At 49.9% G+C, this 19,747-nt stretch overlaps 3 protein-coding genes across 7 annotated transcripts; 1 reads left to right on the top strand and 2 right to left on the bottom strand.

Moving 5' to 3' along the window:
• Positions 1-1,357: 1,357 nt before the first annotated feature.
• On the bottom strand, positions 1,358-5,943 carry LOC120650126 (protein SOSEKI 2-like). Of its 3 annotated transcripts, none has more exons than XR_005665477.1 (7): positions 5,312-5,942; positions 4,915-5,137; positions 4,740-4,809; positions 4,535-4,650; positions 3,484-4,423; positions 1,816-2,165; positions 1,358-1,723 (listed from the first exon to the last, which is right to left on the bottom strand). XR_005665477.1 is itself a non-coding variant. In XM_039927147.1 (7 exons), exons 2-7 carry the CDS (start codon positions 5,069-5,071, stop codon positions 1,648-1,650), a joined length of 1,641 nt encoding a protein of 546 aa, XP_039783081.1. In that variant the 5' UTR covers positions 5,072-5,137; positions 5,312-5,943; the 3' UTR covers positions 1,358-1,647. The 3 variants fall into 3 exon arrangements, 2 of the variants coding, with proteins under 2 accessions (XP_039783081.1, XP_039783083.1); XM_039927147.1 differs by having other exon boundaries at positions 1,884-2,165; positions 5,312-5,943; XM_039927149.1 differs by having other exon boundaries at positions 1,884-2,165; positions 4,915-5,127; positions 5,312-5,943.
• A 3,641-nt stretch (positions 5,944-9,584) lies between these two features.
• Positions 9,585-10,025, top strand: LOC120647705 (S-antigen protein-like). The gene has a single exon (XM_039924565.1). The coding sequence runs from the start codon at positions 9,585-9,587 to the stop codon at positions 10,023-10,025; it is 441 nt and encodes a 146-aa protein (XP_039780499.1).
• A 2,182-nt stretch (positions 10,026-12,207) lies between these two features.
• Positions 12,208-18,379, bottom strand: LOC120650125 (hydroxyproline O-galactosyltransferase GALT6-like). Of its 3 annotated transcripts, none has more exons than XM_039927146.1 (7): positions 17,668-18,379; positions 15,598-15,830; positions 15,137-15,421; positions 14,916-15,044; positions 14,625-14,798; positions 14,098-14,205; positions 12,208-13,130 (listed from the first exon to the last, which is right to left on the bottom strand). In XM_039927146.1, exons 1-7 carry the CDS (start codon positions 18,317-18,319, stop codon positions 12,969-12,971), a joined length of 1,743 nt encoding a protein of 580 aa, XP_039783080.1. In that variant the 5' UTR covers positions 18,320-18,379; the 3' UTR covers positions 12,208-12,968. The 3 variants fall into 3 exon arrangements, with proteins under 3 accessions (XP_039783080.1, XP_039783078.1, XP_039783079.1); XM_039927144.1 differs by lacking the exon at positions 12,208-13,130 and adding an exon at positions 13,282-13,791; XM_039927145.1 differs by lacking the exon at positions 12,208-13,130 and adding an exon at positions 13,282-13,791 and having other exon boundaries at positions 15,598-15,827.
• Positions 18,380-19,747: the final 1,368 nt, after the last annotated feature.

Genomic DNA, 19,747 nt, shown 5'->3' with positions numbered 1-19,747 from the left:
CCGGCCGCCCGGCAGCGGGGCGGCAGGGGCATTTCTGAAAAAAAATTTGCAAAAAAAATTACATGCAGGTCCCTGGGGCCGGTCGCCCGGCAGCGGGGCGGCCGGCCTGCGGGGCAACCGGCATCCAATCACGGCACCAAGCGCACGGGCCGATGCAGCAGGCCAGCGCTGCCTCATCAGGGACGCACGACCAGGATCAGGCAGCCCGCGCAGCTTCAAGCTCAGCAGCAACGCGAGGTAATTTTCTATAGCTAATTCTCATGTCGTATCCCTTTCATGCTACAGGAATGTTCAGTTATTTAATTGCTGCATGTTTGCTCTGGCCGGCTCTTTTGAGTAATGGATTAGCTTTTGCTTGATAATCTTTGCTAGTTTTTGTTTGCTTAATTAAGAGGGCTCTTTTATAGTATCTAGTCTATTCATTTTGGTGAGTCTCTTAATTGACCTTTTAGTTTAGCTTTGTTTCCACTACTTATCTTTGACCAAAGGCTGTTCTTTGTTTGCTTAATTAAGAGGGATCTTTTATAGTATCCAGTCTATTCATTTTAGTGAGTCTCTTAATTGACCTTTTAGTTTAGCTTTGCTTCCACTATTTATCTGTGACCAAGCAGCCTTGGTCACAGATGCTTGGTCATAGATAAATAGTGGAAGCAAAGCTAAACTAAAAGGTCAATTAAGAGACTCACCAAAATAAATAGACTAGATACTATAAAAGAGCCCTCTTAATTAAGCAAACAAAAACTAGCAAAGATTATCGAGCAAAAGCTAATCCATTACTCAGAAGAGCCCGCCAGAGCAAACATGCAGCAATTAAATAACTGAACATTCCTGTAGCATGAAAGGGACACGACATGAGAATTAGCTATAGAAAATTACCTCGCGTTGCTGCTGAGCTTGAAGCTGCGCGGGCTGCCTGCTCCTGGTCGTGCGTCCCTGATGAGGCAGCGCTGGCCTGCTGCATCGGCCCGTGCGCTTGGTGCCGTGATGGGATGCCGGTCGCCCCGCAGGCAGGCGGACTGGGGGGCCGGCCGCCCCGCTGCCGGATGACCAGCCCTCAGGGGTCTGCGTGTAATTTTTTCTACGAATTTTTTTTCAGAAATGCCCCTGCCCCCGCCGCCCGGCAGCGGGGCGGCCGGGGTATATTCCTGTAAATTTCCAAATCGAAAATATATTTTTGTAAAAAACGAAAATAAAAAAAGCGCTTGGCCGATGCTGCAAATGTGTTCTAACACCTGATCCGGCCCAAAAAAAAGCCATGGGCTCCTGCTTCTACCCATGGACCTATGAGCTCCATAGATGGCCCAGCACAAAACAGAGTGAGCAAACGCTGCATTCCTTAACTGTCAACCATCTAGTATCATCCACCAATAGAAAACGATTATAGAACCACAGGCCACAGGGGGCAAAAACACAACAGATACATTTTAATCGGCACTTACAAAATGATAATAGGATATAAACTTCTAAGGAAGAAGGTAAAAAAATGACAAAAAGAACTAGCAAAGAGATGCAATGCTTCTCGCTAATCTGCCAAGGAGAATCTCCCTAGCAATCGGCACTTACAAAGAGATGCAATGCTTCTCGCTAATCTGCCAAGGAGAATCTCCCTAGCAAAAGCACAGCGGGATCGCTGCATGGTCACTCCCCTCAGCGCTCAGAGCCTTCGTCGCTCTCGTTGCAGGGGATGGTGTACTGGATCACAACGCGAGCTCCGGATGACAGCCTGCGCGAATGGTTCAAAGCACAGCCCTCAATACCAGGATGATCATTGCTTGCGTTTCATTTTTCTAGGGGGGTAAAGCATCAAGTGCATACCCAGCAGGCCAGCACTGACAAAGAGTTCACAGTAGTTTCAGGTAAGAGAGGCCACGAGCAACACTTAACTTTCCTCAATCTTGACGAGCTTCTCCTTTCTAAACGAGTCCGTCTTTGCTGCTGACGTGATTGAGGCGTCGGCAAACCTCCTGCTCCCATCCCCGGACGCCAGGTCGCTGTCCTGCCGGGCCGAAGAGCTCCTCCGGCAGTCTGAGACCGGGGATTTCAGGGTGTCACTCTTCGAGTGCAGGAAGGATGACAGGATTGGCGTCCGGGGGAGGCACCTTGAGCGCGATGATGTGTCTGCTGTATCCTCATCAGGTCTTGCGCAATCTAGAGTCTCGCCACCCCTGCACGTATAATGAACGTGTGAGTGCATCTTCCACCATAAAAAAGTGAATAAAATTCATATGCCTAGGCCACAAAAAGGTTATTTGTATATCAAGTGCGCCAATGGTCAATGTTATAGCTATACGGTTCCACCAAGGTAACATCTGGATTTTAACAGACTGAATAAACCATGATCCAGTAGCAATGCAGTTAGACTGGACCCCCCCTGTAGTTTCAGTGGCAGTCTTTTTTTTTTTGAAAAATTGGCCCCACCAATAGAATGACAGCTTGTAAGGATAACAACAGACTGTTCATGAGGATGAACCAACAGGGTCACTTCTGTATTTCAGTTGAGCAACAGGAGAATCTTGCCTGGCAGCCAAGCAATGTGGTCCTCTAGGTCTGACAAGCAGCTCGTGTGTTGTGAGAATGAGAATCACCAGAATTTCAGAAGTGAATTGGTGACAAAAAAATAACTGAAGGAAAATTCACCCACTCTCTCTATTTTTGGTTACACCTCTTCAAAAAAAAAACCCCTGTTCAGTGACATCTTTCCTAAGTCAGTTTCCCCTAACTAGTCATGGACCCTGCCTAACAATAATCTTAACATTCTAAATCAGATACCAAGCAAAAGCAAGTAAAAGAAGAAATGGTAAATCATAGAGCGAGTAGTGTTTTATCATGTTGTCCTACACCTCATCTAATACTCTCGTTACCAATTTTGGATCGTACAGACCTCGAATTCTCTCCCAGTAGATAGATTCCCGTACTTTGCTATTTGGTTTGATAGATACAGGCCAGCTACATGCTGGCATTATATGGCAACCGTACAATGTTTCTGCTGCCAACCCTGTTACACAAACTGCAAAAGCAATGGTCCTCGCATTCTTAAATATTCTCCAGTACATGGACCTCTTCCAACTATAACTCTCTGATCCCAGCCTAAACCAACCCAACCAATTAGTGGGCTGGGTTCCTATCAACAATTAGTGCAAAATTTTAGATGTAACTGCCGCATCATTGGCTGTACCCTAATGATTAGAAACATAGAAATAATTTTGGAAAGGCAACAAAATTGATAAAATCCAAACTGATAAGCTAAAAGCAGAGGACAAACAAATTCTGCAGTTCAGAATAGTATGTAGTCAAGGATGGAAGGTCTCAACAGTCAAGGTGCACTTCCTAAATATTGTCTGCAAATCTACTGCCAGTAAGTATGTCACAGATTTAGGTACAAGCTTGAACAGTTTGTCTAGACATATTTGTGTATACCCAGAGATCATATCCTAATACACGACATTTAAGCACAAGATTATAGCAAAGCATCAAAGCTTTTACCTTTCTGCATTGTAGGAAGACGACCGTTTTAGTGCCAAATACCTCTCGGCTGGAACATCTCTTTGCGTCTTAGTCTCAATAAGGCTTCCACTGAAGTATTCCTTTTCTTCCAACCTCATCCCCATTAACCTGGGATTTTCTGACAGGTAATCAAGCTCACCCATCATCATGGTGCGAGAAATTAACGGAGACGAGAACTTCAGGTTTGGGAACCTTGGCTTGTATGCCTGAACAATTCCAACATTTTCATGATCTTTCACTGAAAGCGAACCACAAGTGATGAGCTGCATCAATAAATTTGTTGGCTTCAGCTTCGGGCAGGTGGGCACAACGATGTCCTCCTCTTCAAGAATTCTGAAACTGTTTGTCGCATTATCTGCTCGTATCAAGGACTCTAAACTCTCGGACTTTCCACGGGTTGAAGGTATACTCAATGGAGTAGCACACTGGGACAGGAGTTCCCTGGAGATCCCTTGGAGATCTGCTGACCGGCGAGGGTGGCTTTGCCGGTATTCAGTAATTTCACGAACTACAGCATCATGATCTGTGCTCAGACTCTTCTTGCGCACCTCAGGTGCTCTCCGACCCAATCTTCTGCCAAGATCATCAGTTTGAGTTGCAGCATCCATGCAACCAGTGGGCTTGTAAACTCTGAACTCCGCTGGGCTCCCAGACCCACTCTCTGGCAGTTGAGTCCTCTCACTCCTATGGGGCTCCAAGTCCGGCGACATGGTCCTGAAGGAACGATCCCTGCACGGCGACGGGGTGTCATCCTCATCTTGTGAAGGCACAGATGGTGAACGCCGGGGCTTGGCTTCTCTAACTATCACGCTTGGAGGGGAGGATGGGTAGGAGTGCTCTCTTGGCAGTGGCTGCCGTGCACCTTCTTTCAGCCTGCTCTGTTGCTTGTGGTTGCCGTTACTGACAGGGTGCAATTGACCTAAGCAGGCAGAAATAGCAATCAGCAACCAACAGCATCTGAAACTCAACACTGCATTTTCTACTCCCAGTTTAGAATTAAAAATGCAAATCCAGTAAAGTTTCTGTTCACCTGAAGCGGATTGGTCCACGAGCTCGGAGCCCTTGAGCACATACTCGCCGTCGGTTGCCGGGAGGACGAGGTCATCCTCGGCGAGGTCCTGCCACACGAACCCGTTCTTGTAGCTCCTGAAACCAGGCATTTACTCGGACCGATCAGCACGCAAACACCGAAAAGCTGCCAAGAAATAAAAAGAGTACTAGCAATCTCGCATTACCTCTTGCAGGACCACGAGTACATCGCGGCCATGCCCTTGCCGCGCACCGTGTTGAGGTGGTTGATGGCATCTGCAAACCCCCAAAAAACGCAAGCGCCATTAAACGAGATCAGGTGGGCTAATCCGTGGAGAAGCAGAAGCTGCAATTGCGAAACCGCCGCGCCCACGGACTGACCTCTGAGGTAGAGCCCCTCCGGCGAGGCCACCGGCACCTCGACGAAGTGCGGGTGCTCGAGGTGGCGGCTCCGCGTGAGGTAGTACACCACCGGCACCTTCCGCGCCGGCGGCCTCTGCCGCTCCGGCGTCCGCGGCCGCCGCCCCCGGCTCTCCATCCCCGCCCCCAACTCCCTTGAGCTCACCCTTCAGACTGTCCTCTCGGTGCGCGCGCCTAGAAGAAACTGCAGTCCCGTCAGCGGCAGGAATCCGGAAAAGCCGCGCCTCCTCTCCCGTTCACATCAACTCGAACAGCAACTCCCCAATTCCCCATCGATCGATACAAAAAAGAAAAACAAGAAACGGAAACAGAGAGGAGGAGTGCACGCTACAGCAGAGCGCGCGGGGCCGGGGCGTACCTCGAGCTGCAAGTCCGAAGCCTTCCTCGAAACCTCTGTCGAAATTATCGGGCGGCGGGGGCCTCCACGACCCGCATTCTCCCCCGCGCACGGGCGCCGCCGAGATTGGAACTCGCCAGCGATCGGAATCCGGCCAAGGAAGGCGTGGCCGCGGCGGGCGGCTCTCACTGGCGCGGGCACGTGAGGGGACGGGGCGGGGCGGGGCGCCGGGGAGCTGCTGATCCCGAGCTCTGGTCTCGTTTCCTTTTGGGCGCACGCCGCGGCAGGGGGGGCGCGATGTGACCGCCGCAAGGGCCAAAGCGGGTGGCAACAAACTACAAAGCCCCGGGGTTGGAGGTTTCCGGCGCGCGGGAGGGCGTCGTGGGTGGGGAGGCGGGGGCAGGAAGCGGACAAGCAGGCGCCTCCAAGCCCCCAAAAGGGGGGTTCGGTTACAGCGAGGCGTCAGGCGGCGTGGGCAGTGGGCTAGGAGGAGCACGAGAAGGGCAATGGCAGCTGCAGCTCCGGCACGGGATGACGGGAGGGGGGATGAGGTTGCGCGGGCGGGCGAGCTCAAGAAGGGAATGAGGGCATTGAAGCGGGGGGTCGGGGCGGGGCGTAAATCGTAATGGCGGGCACGGGGCCTGCAAAACGGGGGCTTTCTCGGGCGAGCAGAGGAGACCAGGGAATGACTTTTTTTCTGGTGGGGGCGGGGGCGGGGGCGGGGGCGACGGGGAGTCGAGTCGTCGTCGTCCTCGGCTGCGAGTCGGTCTGCAGCGGCAGGCAAGGGAGCAGCTGCGGGTGGTGGTGCGCCGCGTCAGGGTAGATGGCGGGGAAAGGGAAAGGAGGGGAGGGAGCTCGAGGTCAAACGGGCCGGCCGAGATGGCAACGGGTACGTACCCGTCGGGTATTGGCCACCCATACCCGTACCCACTAGAACTAAGTTTTACCCGTCGGGTTACCCGTACCCGTACACGGGTAGGAAAATGTTTCCATACCCGTACCCGATGGATAATTTATACCCGACGGGTAACCCGTACCCGAAAAGCATACCCGAGAATTACATATAAATATCACATATTCATATGAAAAATAATTCATTTCAAACTAAAATTGGAGTGAGTGTGGAGTAGTATTTGTAGGAGAGTTCAACAATATATATACTAGGAGGGATTAATTGGATTTGGACCAAATTCATGGGCCATATGAGCTAAAATGAGTTAGACACTTAAGATGGCTTATTTTTTTGTGCGGGTATTTCTTACCCGCGGGTAGGCGGGTATGGGTAGTATACATCCGCACCCGTACCCGTCATACCCGATGGGTACAATATTTTGCCCAATAATATACCCACGGGTAGAAAACTCATTCCATACCCGTCTTCTTATCGGGTAAAACCCGCCGGGTACTCGGATTTCGGGTACCCATTGCCATCTCGAGGCCGGCGGCAGCGAGGCCGCAGAGCTGGGCGCGCAGGGGAATAAAGCAGCGGGTACTGGGAGTGCCGGAGTGGTGACGACTGCGGATGGACGGCCGGAGTGGCGCTGCGGTTGCGGCGGGTGAGAGGCGAGGGGAGGGAAGGGCCCAACCTCAGGGTCAGGGTGGGGTACGGCGGGGCTGGTGGCATTGATTGCGTTGCGCCCGTCGCGCCGGGGTTATGCAGCCTGTAGCCTTGCCGAGCCGCCGTGGTTGGAGATCGGAGACGGCGCGGCGGTGATTGGCGTGGTGGCCTCGAGGAGACGACGGGGGGCTCGGCGCGGCACGGCCTGGCCTACGTGCACCGGGGGCGTGGCGAGGCATGCCACGTTCCCCGAAGCGAAACTTACCGCCACCATCACCACCTTTACCACTACCGCCATCGTCATCATCCGAACAAAGCATTATCTCGAACAAAAGATCCAAACAAAGCAAAACAGAGCAGAGAAAGCAAGCCTACCCTCATCAGTTGACCGGGGGTTGTTTTCTTCTCTTTTTTCGCGATCGTGGCTGAGCACATATTTCATTAAGAAGAAAGCAGTTTACAGACAATTCTTGATGCAGCCAAATAGAGCTTGCACAAAGGACTAAAAAAAGAAAAAAAAACTGAAAAAAACACAAACAAACACCCAATGACCACAGCAAACAACAGCAGCAGAAGTAAGACGGGGGAGAACACCTCCAACCCTACAACCCAAACCAAAGCCAACCTAACGCCAACCAACAACTGAACCTGCTACAAGAAACTACACCGCCAGAGGTGCGAAGATCTGCAACACAAACACGGTGGCAAAGCATCCACCGACCGACCAACAACGACGGCAAAGCATCCGTCCGAAGAGAACTGAAGCCAACGACGAGGCGGCAAAGCATCCGCCAGAGCAGCACAGCAGCAAAGCATCCGCCAATAAACGACCAACGCGACCTGGACGATGTAGAGTAAACTAAGCGAAGGCAGGCGCAGAAGTGGATCCTCCCCGAGAAGAGTCATCGACCACCACCGGCAAGAGCTTCCAAGACAACGTCTCCAGAGAGGGAGCGACGCAAAAGGCGCCGTCGTCGTCCGACCAACATGGTCTAAGTTTTCACCTGGAAAGCTCACCGAGGGGAGGGCTTAGGGGGAAAGGGTGACGCCTTCAACAAGGTAAGCGACGCCCTCGAGCGTCGCCGTCATCGGCCCGCAAGCGAGCCAAAAGCTTTCGCCTTCACCCCAATCCCAACCTAGTGCCGATGACGCGGACGCCGTCGCGCAGGGGAGGCCAACGCAACCAGGGCGGCCAGCGGTGACTGAAGCGGCAGCGACGGCGCAAAGAGGAAAAGGTGACGCCTTCAACAAGATAAGCGACGCCGTCGGGCGTCGCCATCACCGGCCCGCGAGCAGCCCAAGGCTTTCGCCTTCACGGATGCGGCAGCGACGCAGCCAGAAGCACCTAGCCATCCTAGGCGGCGGCGCGGCCAAGAGCCCATGGACAAGCGGCGGCGGCGGCGGCGACGCGGCCAAGGGCCCAAGGCCAAGCGCCCCAGGTGGAGGTGCGACATGGCCGCGACGCGGAGCGACGCCGGCCGAGCAACTCGCCGCGTCGCCCAACCTCCGGGACCTCCTCAAGCTGTGCGACGGCGACGGCCAGGGCGAACGCGCGCTGCACGACGTCAACTGCGACGCGGATGAGGACCGCGCCCCCGCCACTGCGTCCGCACGCCGCAGCGTCTGCCCCGCGGCCGCGACGGGATGCACGGCCGCCGCGGGGGGAGAGGGTGTCTGTCGTGGAGTGGAAACCCACAGCCGGGTGGCGTAATGCACCCGCCTAAGGCCAGAGGGTGAGTACTCGGTGGTTAGCTAGGACTAGTTCGATCTCGCTGGAAGAACACGATGAACACATCTGGTTTAGAGTGGTTCGGGCCGCCGAAGCGTAATACCCTACGTCCACTGTGTGTTGTATTGCTTGTGTTCCCTTCGTCTCGAGAGAGCTTGAGAGAGCTTGGTGTGTGCAGCGAGCGCCTCCCTTTTATATCTCAAGGGAGGCTCGTACATGACTGTTGGGTCCCCGATAGGTGGGCCCAATCGATGTAGTATAAAATAACGTACTATTCATACATTATGGCGTTGCAGACAAAGGAGATCTCATTCCTAGATTTCCTTTCCCTGCCCGCGGGAATCCTCCGTCCAGCATATCCATGCCTTGTCTTGTCGAAACGACACCAGGGTGTAGCTTGCGGCGTTGCCTGCAGCGTAGCTGAACGGGCCGTGTAGCTTGCGGTGTAGGCGGCATGATGGAAAGGTGTCGTGCCGTCGTATCCATTTAATGCGGCAGACGGGCTCTATGCGGATGCGGCGCATGCGGCTGCACTGTGTACCTCGGTAATATGCGGTCTACAGTGAGACCTGACAAAGGCTGTCCCGTGTGCCGCGCCAGCAGAGCACGCCTCAACCACCCGCATTGAATGCGGTGGGTGGGCGAGTCTTCCAGCGGAAGACCCGCGCCCGCGCCTGCGGGACGCGTGGCGGCTCCGGACCCCAGCGGTATGTTGGTTCTACGCGCGTGGGAGGTCCGGATGGACGCGGGAGGTCCCGGACCCCCATAGGGGGTCCGCGGCCTCGGCTGTTGGCTCGGAGCTTCCCCTCCTCGGGGACACGTGGCGTCTCCGGACCCGTCCTGCAGCGTGGAGCGGGTCCGGGACCATTGGCCCAGTGAGGTAAGAGCCTGACCCGTGGGGCCCGGCCGCTCCGCCCCTTATGGTGTAGTTACGGATGACTACACGAGTCCTGCCTTGCTGCAGTTGAAGTGGGTATCCCTGCTACAGAGTACCGACAGTGTCCCTGATGGCGCAGCTGGAGCGGACGGAGCAGCAGCAGGCGCCCCGCGCCGCCGGTGGGCACAGGAAGCGCGTGGACGCGGAGGACGACGACGCACCAACCGGCGGTGGCGGCGGAGGAGCCAGCGGCAGATCTGGCCAAGGGGGGCCCGGATCCGGCGAAGAGGAGGCCGGATCCGGCCCCGGCGACCGGCGGCGGCGAGGAACAACGCGGCGAGGTTGCAGTGCGGGAGGAAGGAGGTGGGAGAGAGGAGAGGTGTGGGGGGAGGGGGCCGAGCGGAGCCGACTTCGACTCGGCCACCGGCCGCCGGCGCCGCCCGGACGGTTGCGGCCGGCGGCTGCGGCGGCCACCGGAGGCGGCCCCGGGAAGGGCGGTGGGCGGCGGCGCGGGGTGCCCCCCGAGTCGCCCACAGAAAGCGACGCGGGGGGATGGGACAGAGGAAGTTAGTGTTGTTTTCTTCTCTTGGAGGCTAGGCTCGTGTTCAGTTCCAAACTTCTAAATTCCAAATTTTTTTTCCGTCACCCGCATGCAGACTTAAATCTAGACGAAATAAAAAACGCATTACGACTGCTGTCTGTAAATGGCGAGACGAATCTAATGAACCTAATTAGTCTGTAATTAGATGCTAAATTGCTACAGTAATGCTACAGTAAATTATCTCTAATGACATATTAATTAGGCTCGTTAGATTCGTCTCGCGATTTACAGATGAGTTCTGTAATTATTTTTGTTATTAGTCTATGTTTAGTACTTCAAATATAAAAAGATGCATTTTCAAAAATTTTACAGCCTGCAACCAAACGAGGCCTAGCTTCAGCAAGCAAAACCTTTCCTATCCAGCGTGTAGCAGGCTGGCGTGGTAATCATTGCAACTCACATAGAGCGCGCCCCGCACGAAAAGGTGCCAGCTTTACGGCACAGTGTAGTGCAAGGAGAGGAGGAATGGTAACTTCCTCCTTCAGAATGTCCTTGGGAGTCATTAAATACTCTTCTCTACCCGTTATGTTAAGGAGCTCTACTTAATTAGGGTGGCTAAGCTAAGCAGGAGTAGGATTGATTGTGCGCCGCACGCAGCAGCTCCTGCTACCCTATCTGCTTTACTCCGTATCGCATTCTGCTCCGTACCGCATGCCACTATGCCAGCATGGTACTTTGTCTAAAAAATAAAACGAAATGATGAACAAATAGAACAGCAATGGGGCACACAATAGAATTCATTTTTTAATTACACGGTATAACTCAGATACTCATAACATACGTGCACTCACCTTTCATAAACTCATGTACAAAAACTCTACCTCTGTGAACGTGTTCTAATACCGAGCGAATAAATTTTCAAAATTGTTTTTTCAATATATTTTTTTCAAAATTGACGAAGGGTACCACAGAGTTCGTTTTAAGAAAGACTAGTGGCAGAAGACGACCAAATGGGAGCATGGTGCATGGGGCACCCAGCCGTGCGTTATACCTTGCCAGAGTGGCAGAAGACGACCTAAAACTGCAGGGAATTTTAATTTTTGCCAGAAGCGTGCCTTTGCTTTCCCTGACGGGTAATCAACCCTGGAGTAGGGATCACTGGATCACACTCACACACACAGTGGAAAATCTAGGGAGCTGTGGCCTGGCAAGCCCTCCTCCTTTGGCAGGGGTATGGGTCCATGGGCCAGCCCAGCTAGCCAATAAATCAAAGGCTATTGTTTCGCTACAAGTCAAAGCAATGGCTACAGGCAAACTGTTCCGCGTGGACAGGTGTTTAATATATCGCGAGCAGAGCACAATATCAATAGTTTTTATGTGTTGTCCTACCCCACGAGGATTCTTAAAAGCATGTGCATTTGAAGCTCCCCTTGACGGCACATTACCAAAGTTACCTTCGGTTGTTGGTTGGTGTCGCCGTGTTGGTTCTCAGGTTCCTAAGATTTGCCTATGGATCTGCAGATAGTGTGATGGGATCGTGAAACTTCGTCGTCAAGAGTTGCAATCAGTTAAGCTGCAAGTTTTGGACAGGGAAAAAAAATTCGTTGGTCAGCTAGCCCGTGACGATGCACCAGCCAGCCATTCGTGAGAACCCTGGCGCAACAGCCGTCCATCCAGCCAGCCAGCCAACCGAACGGGCGTATGATTCGATCTAGCGTTTTTTCTTAAAAAAACAACCAACGGGAATTTTGCCTGACATACAAAGAAACAAGAAAATATAAGGCAAAATAACTATTTTGGTCCTTCAACTTTGCTCCAGAGGTCAAGTTAGTCCCTCAACTTTCAAAAAGATCAATTTGGTCCCTCAACTCTTGTTTTTAGGTCAAATTTATCCCTATACTGATGTGATGCTCCATAATACCATGAGACTAATGCTAAAAAGTCATCTTTATCCTTGGCTATTTTCTCTTCTTCATAATTTGCATGTTTAGCAGTTGTGTAACAAATTAATCAAACATTAACATGATATTCTTATATGATCTAGACTAATACGGAATAGCATTTCAACAAACACGAAAGACATCAAACTAACGGACAGAATAATAGATCTATTGTGACCTATTATTGATTAATTACAACTGTACAATAATGGAAACTGAGTATGAGAAGGAGCTAAGAGTAAAAATGACTTTTCACATCTGTCTCATGGTATTATGGAGCATCACATCAATATATGGACAAATTTGACCTAAAAACAAAAATTGAGGTATCAAATTGGTCTTTTTAAAAATTGAGGGACCAACTTCACCTTGGAGCAAAATTGAAGGAAATGCTAAACGTACTCCTGCCAATTGTGGGTAGCCGGCAAATGTACTTGCATCGATCAGGTAAAAGCAAACGAGGCGTAAAGACAAACGTTGTACCAATGTCAGTCTGTCAGATATTTGCATCCATGATTAAAGACGGAAGCAGCAGTAAATGGTTTGAGTACAAGAGCGAGCAATACCAGTAATTAAAGCCGTAAAGGGCATAAATGTCAGGATCTGAGCCCCTCATCCATAAATTATTAGATAAAACTAGTTCGAAAAAAATAAAGAAAGAAAAGTATATCATGTTTAGATGATGTTTCAAAAGCTGGATGCTCACTTTTCTTTCTTTTGTTATTAAGAAAAAAAAAACACCGCTCTGTGTTCACCTCCTGGAAACTGATGTACATTTCGTACATGGCATAGAGATCTATAACGAGATCTAGATCTACATGCCATGTAACAGAGCATGTCCAACCAAACATGCCATCTGAGATGGGTAACAATGCAGATGCACCATGCATGCCCGAATCTCAATAAAGCAATGCAAGCGCCCAGTTACCTGCGAGAGAGAAGGCTAACCACGCGTCCAACCCAAGTCACCCAAAGGATTGTAACTCCCTAGTCCTGAACAGTGAGCACGTACCTCAGTTGGAGGGCGCGGCCGCTACTGTGGCGGCATCGGAAGCCACAGCCAGGAACACAGACGCGGACAGGACGTCGAGCCAGCCAGACAGGTGCGCATGTTAGTAGGGTCGGCCCGTCGGCACGGCCGGGCCGGACAAGCCACAGCAGCAGCCGCGCTCTCCCCTTTCGTCACGGCACGTCGCTGACAAAAGAAAGAAAGAAAAAACTCGCGGCACATTCCACTGCGCTTGTGTAACAGTAGTGATGGCCTGATTTTGCAGACATTCCGATCTGGAGTTGAGGATACTGTATAGATGAGCCTGGTGCCGAAAAACAATTCGGCTGGGCACTCGTTTGGACCAGCAGTACGCTCAGTACCTAGGGAGCAGTACACTGTGGCATGTATATATTTATATACCAAGAGAGATTGTTATACTATATATAATATGGTTGTGTTTATGTTACAGATATGAGGTGTAAACTTAAACTATCCTTTTCACCCGATGTATTCCGTGGTCGTCACTGCTTCCGATCAGTGCAAAAAACGGGGCTAGGTACCCTCCAATGATGTACAAGCGTTACCTGTGGTTTGCTACCTATCCTATTCCCGTTCATGCCGAGGTGAGCTTTCAGGGGGCAAAGGTTTCTTCGTGTCACCTTGCGTTGCAGCACTGCGGCCTCCCTTGTAGCAGCTTCTCCCAGAGGCACACCATCTGCGCCGGCGACTGGTAGTGGGCGGTCAGGTAGTCGTCGGCGCAGCCGGACTGGCACAACCTGGGGCTGTGGACGTACGCCACGGCGTTCCCGGAGCTGTTGAACCGCCCAACCCACATCCCCATGCTCACATCCTCCATCTTGAACAGCTGGACGAAACGCAATGGCAATGCAATCATTTGTTAAGCGCCCGTGCACACTGCATTGCGTGGTGATGGGCACGGCCTTTTAGCTTTTTGGTTTTTGGTAAATCTTTTCAGGGTCCGGCATGATTGGGTTCGTGTCTTTTCTGTTTCCAACAAGAGTGGCATCATCCAAGGGAACGGAAGTTAAAGCAGGTGGTTACTGAGTGCTGGAGTGGGCCCTATGCGGTTTGCACCTGCTGCGCAATCTCTTCTACTGTTTGATGCGAAATGGGTCATGAAATGGAGATAGTAAGTGGAGACAGAGCTTACATTTAGTCTTCCCTTCTCCATTTCAGATGCGACGAAGTTTGCAATGTCAGAAGAAACAATGTAGCCTGCACCATCAGCGTAGGGCGGGTACTCTTCTATGGGCCACTCCTGAGATTTGAAAGAAGAATATCACAAAGAGTTCAACTGATACAGGGCTAACTCAATTATGCTTGCACTAGTGACAAGACAATTAGCCTACATGATTACACAAAACAACAATGCATTCGTGTGGACAACTGTAGATCCTGTGATGCCAATGAAATGATATCCAGCTACATGCCAAGTAAAATGTGTTGCAAACCATTTGTTTCAATTACAGAACTGTAGTACTGCCAGAATGATAGTTCTTGTTTGCATTTGATTTGCCATCCTGACATACTCTTTGATCTGTTTGCAAGAGCTATATTCGCTAGTTATAGTATCTTAAGCCAAATAAGTGGAGGAATAATCAGTCTGTATATCATAAAGAAAATTTGCTTATAACATTTTCAAGAAAGGTGAAAATACAGAGTGGTTCACCACTTCACCTCGTATGAGACAGCCCATTTTCCCTCTCGCAGTGGCCGGTGGAAGTAATTCATGTTCCCCAAATAAAAGCTTCTGCCGTCTGAGATTTTCTTAACTTCAGCCATCACTGAATCAAGTCTAACAAAGGTATCATCATCACACTTCATAACATACTTCGCTGGAACAACACGAGCCTTCAAACAATAATGTAAAATGCAACTCAGAGAGTGCAATGTATAAAAACTGTCAGGAAATGCACTACAAATATCTGTATGATAGTTTTATTTCATATCCACCCTAGCACTACATACCGCATAGTCGCAAACGGCAATAGTCTTCAGAACCACCAGATCATAACTATCCGCAAAAGGCACAATGACGATGTCCCCGAAGAAATCTGCCTCTTTCAGCAAATCTTCATTCACTTCCCTTCTGCCATTCTGCCCTACAAGATGTTTAAGTTATTTATGCTTGTATGAACATGACTAAAAAAGAGGTGGGCAAGATAAAGGTTTCAAGGTGTTAAAATTACCACTGCAACAAAAAACCGAGCCACAGTGCTGGAGGAATTTCGTACTGAAGACATCCAAGATCTCCTCGCGGCCATGCGTTCAGTGAAATGATTACCCGCTGAAAGAATGCCTATGAATAGCTCTACATTCTCTTCAGAAAGAGGAGGGGCTTTTAGTTCTGTTAGCAACTCCAGATTTCTTTGAACAATGCTAGGGTGAGCTGTTGGTAATGAACCAGCTACTATTGATTGAACGTCAATGTCGCCAATCACAGACAAGATAGTGGCATCCTCAAGAACAAAGCCCTTGAAAGAAGAAAGTATTGTACTAACACATCAGAAAACCTTGCCGCAGCTAAATCAAGTAAGATGCACACATGCATGAATGCATGATGATGCACACATCCTGATGCACCATTCATAGAACTAGGAAAGACAAACTAATTTATCATAGCAAGGTTTGGAAAGGAAGGACAACTTACAAAACGGTAAGGAAAAGAAGTGACATGCTTCCCGTCAACATGAAAATGGTAGCCGTCCAAACCAGTGCTCAGTGTTAGAACAAACAATTCATCCTCAATGAACGGATATGGCCAATCTATCCAATTTCTGCTCTTCTGTCCAGTGATATGGTTCTGCAACCTGAATCTCTTCAACTCCTTTGATGTGTCCCCAATGTTTCCAGACCATTCCTCGCATTTCACCAATCCATCTACTGCACCACAGGTTAAAAATATAAGAGATCTGACAACAATAGCCTGCCAAAATTTTTCATGATACCAACGTTTATCATCCCAAACAATTTATATAACCATCGTATTATCAATCAGAAACAGGTAAATACATTTTATATGGAGATGTTGGGCATGGGCAGAATTGTGTAGAAACAAGAAAGGGCTGCCTCCTTTAAAATTTCAAAATGGGTGTCGTACAGATACATTTTTGTATATTGTAAAAAAAAAACTGAATCAACCTAGGAGGAACTAGGCGGTTTATATTAAGAGGAAAAATAAGCATCTGAATTCATCTTAACGAGGACTTAACAATTAAACTTTGGTGGTCTAGGTATAAAGAATAGGCTCAGCTTCCTTTGTACAATGTATAAAGACTATGGAAGACCAAAGTTATCCCCCTTTTCAAAGAAAAGAAAAGAAAAGAAAAGAAAAGGTATCCACTGCTGTTCTAGCTGTGTAGTTACTGATTGCACAACTGAATGCTAAGCGTACAAATGCTTGATCTGAGATTGATTTTTTTTTGAAAAAAAAAGATGTGAGAAAAATGTTGCCATGTGAGGAATAGAAACAACGAAAGGACACACTAGATCAGAAAAGCATAACATAAACACTGCAACGGGAAATGTTACGTTATCACTGTCATGGGGAGAAAGGAAAAGAAACAATCCATGAATTGCCTATACAAAATGTGCCAACTGCCCTGGTAAAAATGTTGACAGAGAACTCCAGGAAAAATATAAGCAGTCCACATGGCTTGGCTATTTTAGAGGAGGCAAGTCCCGATTATCAAAGCATCAAGCAAGTGAAGCAAACTTATTGTTGGCAAGAACCACATCAGTTGTACCAAAACAGCTACATGTTCTTGGGCCAATTCAGTACGTCAATGCTCAAACAGTATGTGAAAGAAGATCAACTAACTTATCTTGTTTCACTCTTTGATGGTACTGGGGCTCATTATATCACTCCTCAAAAGAACAGTCATATTTATACTCTGAATCTGTCAATAATTTTTCCAATTTTGAAATGACATGTCATTCCATCAATATAAGTAGCATAGCTACCAGTAGCTTAACTAGCAGTCAGAATCGAGAAACATGGCCAGTTGTAGCAATTTTCCTTTTGAAGTAGTTACCTAGACCACTGATGCAAGCAAATAAACACATAGGACAAAAGCTACTATGATAATTAATGGAACATCCAAAAAGGCCTAGAGGCGGAGCCTTTTGCGCACCAACTGTACTATGAAGGACACAATCATATTAACACCTACCGTGAAGGCGCGAGCCACGGCTCCATTAATGCTAGCTAACATGCTAATTTAAACGGTCGGGTACCATCACGTTTGTTTAGATCTTTACCCATAAACCCCATAAACGAAAAAAAACGTCACATCGAATGTTTGAATACATGCATGAAATACTAAATGAAGTCTATTTACAAAACTTTTTGTATAGATGGGCTGTAAATCGCGAGACGAATCTAATGAGCCTACTTAATCCATGATTTGCAACATGGATGCTACAGTCATTAGATTCGTCTCGCGATTTACAACTCATCTGTGCAAAAAGTTTTGTAAATAGACTTCATTTAGTACTTCAAATTAATAAGATTCCAATAAAAAAAAATTTGCGCTCGAATTAAACATAAACATGGCCTTACTAGAAGCTAGTCCGTCATGCATTTGGCCACCACTAACACTAATCCTCCAGTTCATATAACAATATATGTCACCGTGCAATCATAAGACATAAACCAGACACCAACGGTCAAAAAGGTTCTAGCCCAGCAAGGAAGCAAGAGATGAGAGCACCGACGCACCGGTCTCCTCGTCCGGGCGCGACCGACGGCCCTCGCACCGGAGCGCGGGTCCCCATTGTCCACGGAAGCGGGTGTTCTGCTCGATCACCGGCCGGCCGCTCCAGTCCCCGCGGAGCTGCGGGTTGAAGTGGAGGATCCTTGGGGCCGTGTCCCCGTCCCCTTCCCCGCGCAGCTCCACCGCGAACTGCGCCACGTCCCCGCGGCGCCGCGGCGAGCCCACCACCGTCACGTGCGACCCCAGCGCCAGCCCGCAGGGCAGGGACAGGACGCCGCCACCGCCACCCGTGTCCCGGAGCCGCGCGCCCGACACCACGACAGAGGGCGGGCACCGCCGCGTCGCGCCGGCAGCGGCCGAGGGCGGCGGCGCGGGGGAGGAGAGGACGTCGCGGAGGAGGCGCCCGCCGGACCGGAACGCGCGCGCGGCGTCCGCGTGGAGCGGCGGGGCGCCTCCTAGGCCGAGCGCGCGCGCTTCGAGGCTCGAGACGGCCAGCCGGTGCAGGTGGTGGGGTGACGAGGACGGCCGCCGCGCCGTGACAGTGACGAGGAGGCGGTCGGGGGAGTGGAGGGAGAAGGTAGCGACGGACAGGAGCGCGGCGAAGGGTAGGAGCAGCAGCAGCGGGCGGAGGCCGCCGCAGCGGCGCGGCCGGCGCATGGGCGGCGCAGTTTTGGATTTTCCGGGAGGGGAGGTGGCGAGGCGGCGGGGGGGGGGGGGGGGGGGGGGGGGGGGGGGGGGGTCGGGGGGGGGGAAATGCTGCGCGGCGTGCGTTCCGAGCCACGTTTCGGAAATTTTGCGGGGGGTTTTACATTTGAGAAGAGCTGCTTTTTTGCGTGCACGTCCTTTCGGAGTTGCTTTTTTGCTCTGATCGTCGCTGCTGGAGTGTACTACTCAAAATTCATAAACCTTTTATTTTGGGCCAGGAGTGTGCTCAAAAACGTTGGCATTCGCTTGGGGAGAAGGATGCAGCACCAAAAAGGCAGCAGTACAATAATCAACAGTGATCAGGAATGCTTAATTCAAATTCAAAGTTGCTACAGATTCCTTTTCATGCATAGTTGTATTTCAGAGGATAAGTAGAATGCAAATTGCAAAACTGAAATCAAAATCTAAAATGGTTTCCAGTATCTAAGAAAACAGAGGTGAACCTAGTTGAAAACCGAAAACCCGCATCTTATCTTAAGATAAAAATCTCATGTTTCATCCTAAAGAAAATTTCGTATTACCTCCTTGCAAAACAAATCTCTAATGGTAGGCAACTCTTGTTGCTTCTTAATTGTCTGTGGCATGAGGACAACATGACATGGATGTAGACCTTTTTTTTTAAAAAAAATGACATGGATGTAGGCAACTCTTGTTGCTTCTCAATTGTCTCAATTGGTAGACCAGGTAGTATCATGCCTATTAATTCGGTGCCATAATTTGGGTGGCATGGCAAAACAATTAAATATGAGAGAGAGAGAGAGAGAATTATATGACGTCTTATGTTTGTCGCAAAAACTAGATCCTTAGGTCCAAATTCAGACACAACAGCCAGTGGCGGATGCAGGATTGGAGGCAAGGAGGGGCTGAAACAATAGAGATGTTGATTTGTGTGAAGATTTAATGGTGATTTGGAGGTCTTGCTACAGTGTTTTACGTGTAATTAGGGGAGCTTGGGGGGGCTTGAGCCCCCCTAGCCCCCCTCCTGTATCCGCCCCTGACAACAGCATATTTGCCCAATGCATTGAGATATCACATGACAAGAGAACAACGACATCCCTTACTTAGAGGTATTGCCTTCACACGAGAATTTTAACGACAACTATACGAGGCGATAGTCTTTGAGTACGACATCGTGATGCAGTACATTAGGATCAAGCTAATAAAAGTGCTAACAATTCTATCTCCAAATCCAAATAGATTTAGTACTGTTGGAGACGTGGTCACGTCCCTGTATACTCGCTCCACGATCCTACTTTTCTGGATCACGTTGGTCTGTTAGGATAGGCGCACGTTGTGCTTGTATACATGTATATATACACTAACAGGAGATCAATACAAGTTGCGTTGACACTCCAATCCTCCTTCATGGTATCAATCGGG

The sequence above is a fragment of the Panicum virgatum genome, chromosome 9K (assembly GCF_016808335.1).
Source record: "Panicum virgatum strain AP13 chromosome 9K, P.virgatum_v5, whole genome shotgun sequence".
Taxonomy (NCBI): domain Eukaryota; kingdom Viridiplantae; phylum Streptophyta; class Magnoliopsida; order Poales; family Poaceae; genus Panicum; species Panicum virgatum.
Note: the sequence above shows the minus strand (reverse complement) of the source record. Positions and strands in the feature narration are given on the sequence as shown.

Coding starts and splice junctions, on each gene's coding strand:
- LOC120650126 (XM_039927147.1), bottom strand. CDS start 5,071: ATGGAGAGCCGGGGGCGGCGGCCGCGGACGCCGGAGCGGCAGAGGCCG. Junction 4,810..4,914: donor GGAGGGGCTCTACCTCAGAG/GTCAGTCCGTGG, acceptor GGGGGTTTGCAG/ATGCCATCAACCACCTCAAC. Junction 1,724..1,883: donor CTCGTCAAGATTGAGGAAAG/TTAAGTGTTGCT, acceptor CCATTCGCGCAG/GCTGTCATCCGGAGCTCGCG.
- LOC120647705 (XM_039924565.1), top strand. CDS start 9,585: ATGGCGCAGCTGGAGCGGACGGAGCAGCAGCAGGCGCCCCGCGCCGCC.
- LOC120650125 (XM_039927144.1), bottom strand. CDS start 18,319: ATGCGCCGGCCGCGCCGCTGCGGCGGCCTCCGCCCGCTGCTGCTGCTC. Junction 15,831..17,667: donor GCGCCCGGACGAGGAGACCG/GTGCGTCGGTGC, acceptor CCTGTGGTGCAG/TAGATGGATTGGTGAAATGC. Junction 13,792..14,097: donor TGGAGAAGGGAAGACTAAAT/GTAAGCTCTGTC, acceptor CGTTTCGTCCAG/CTGTTCAAGATGGAGGATGT.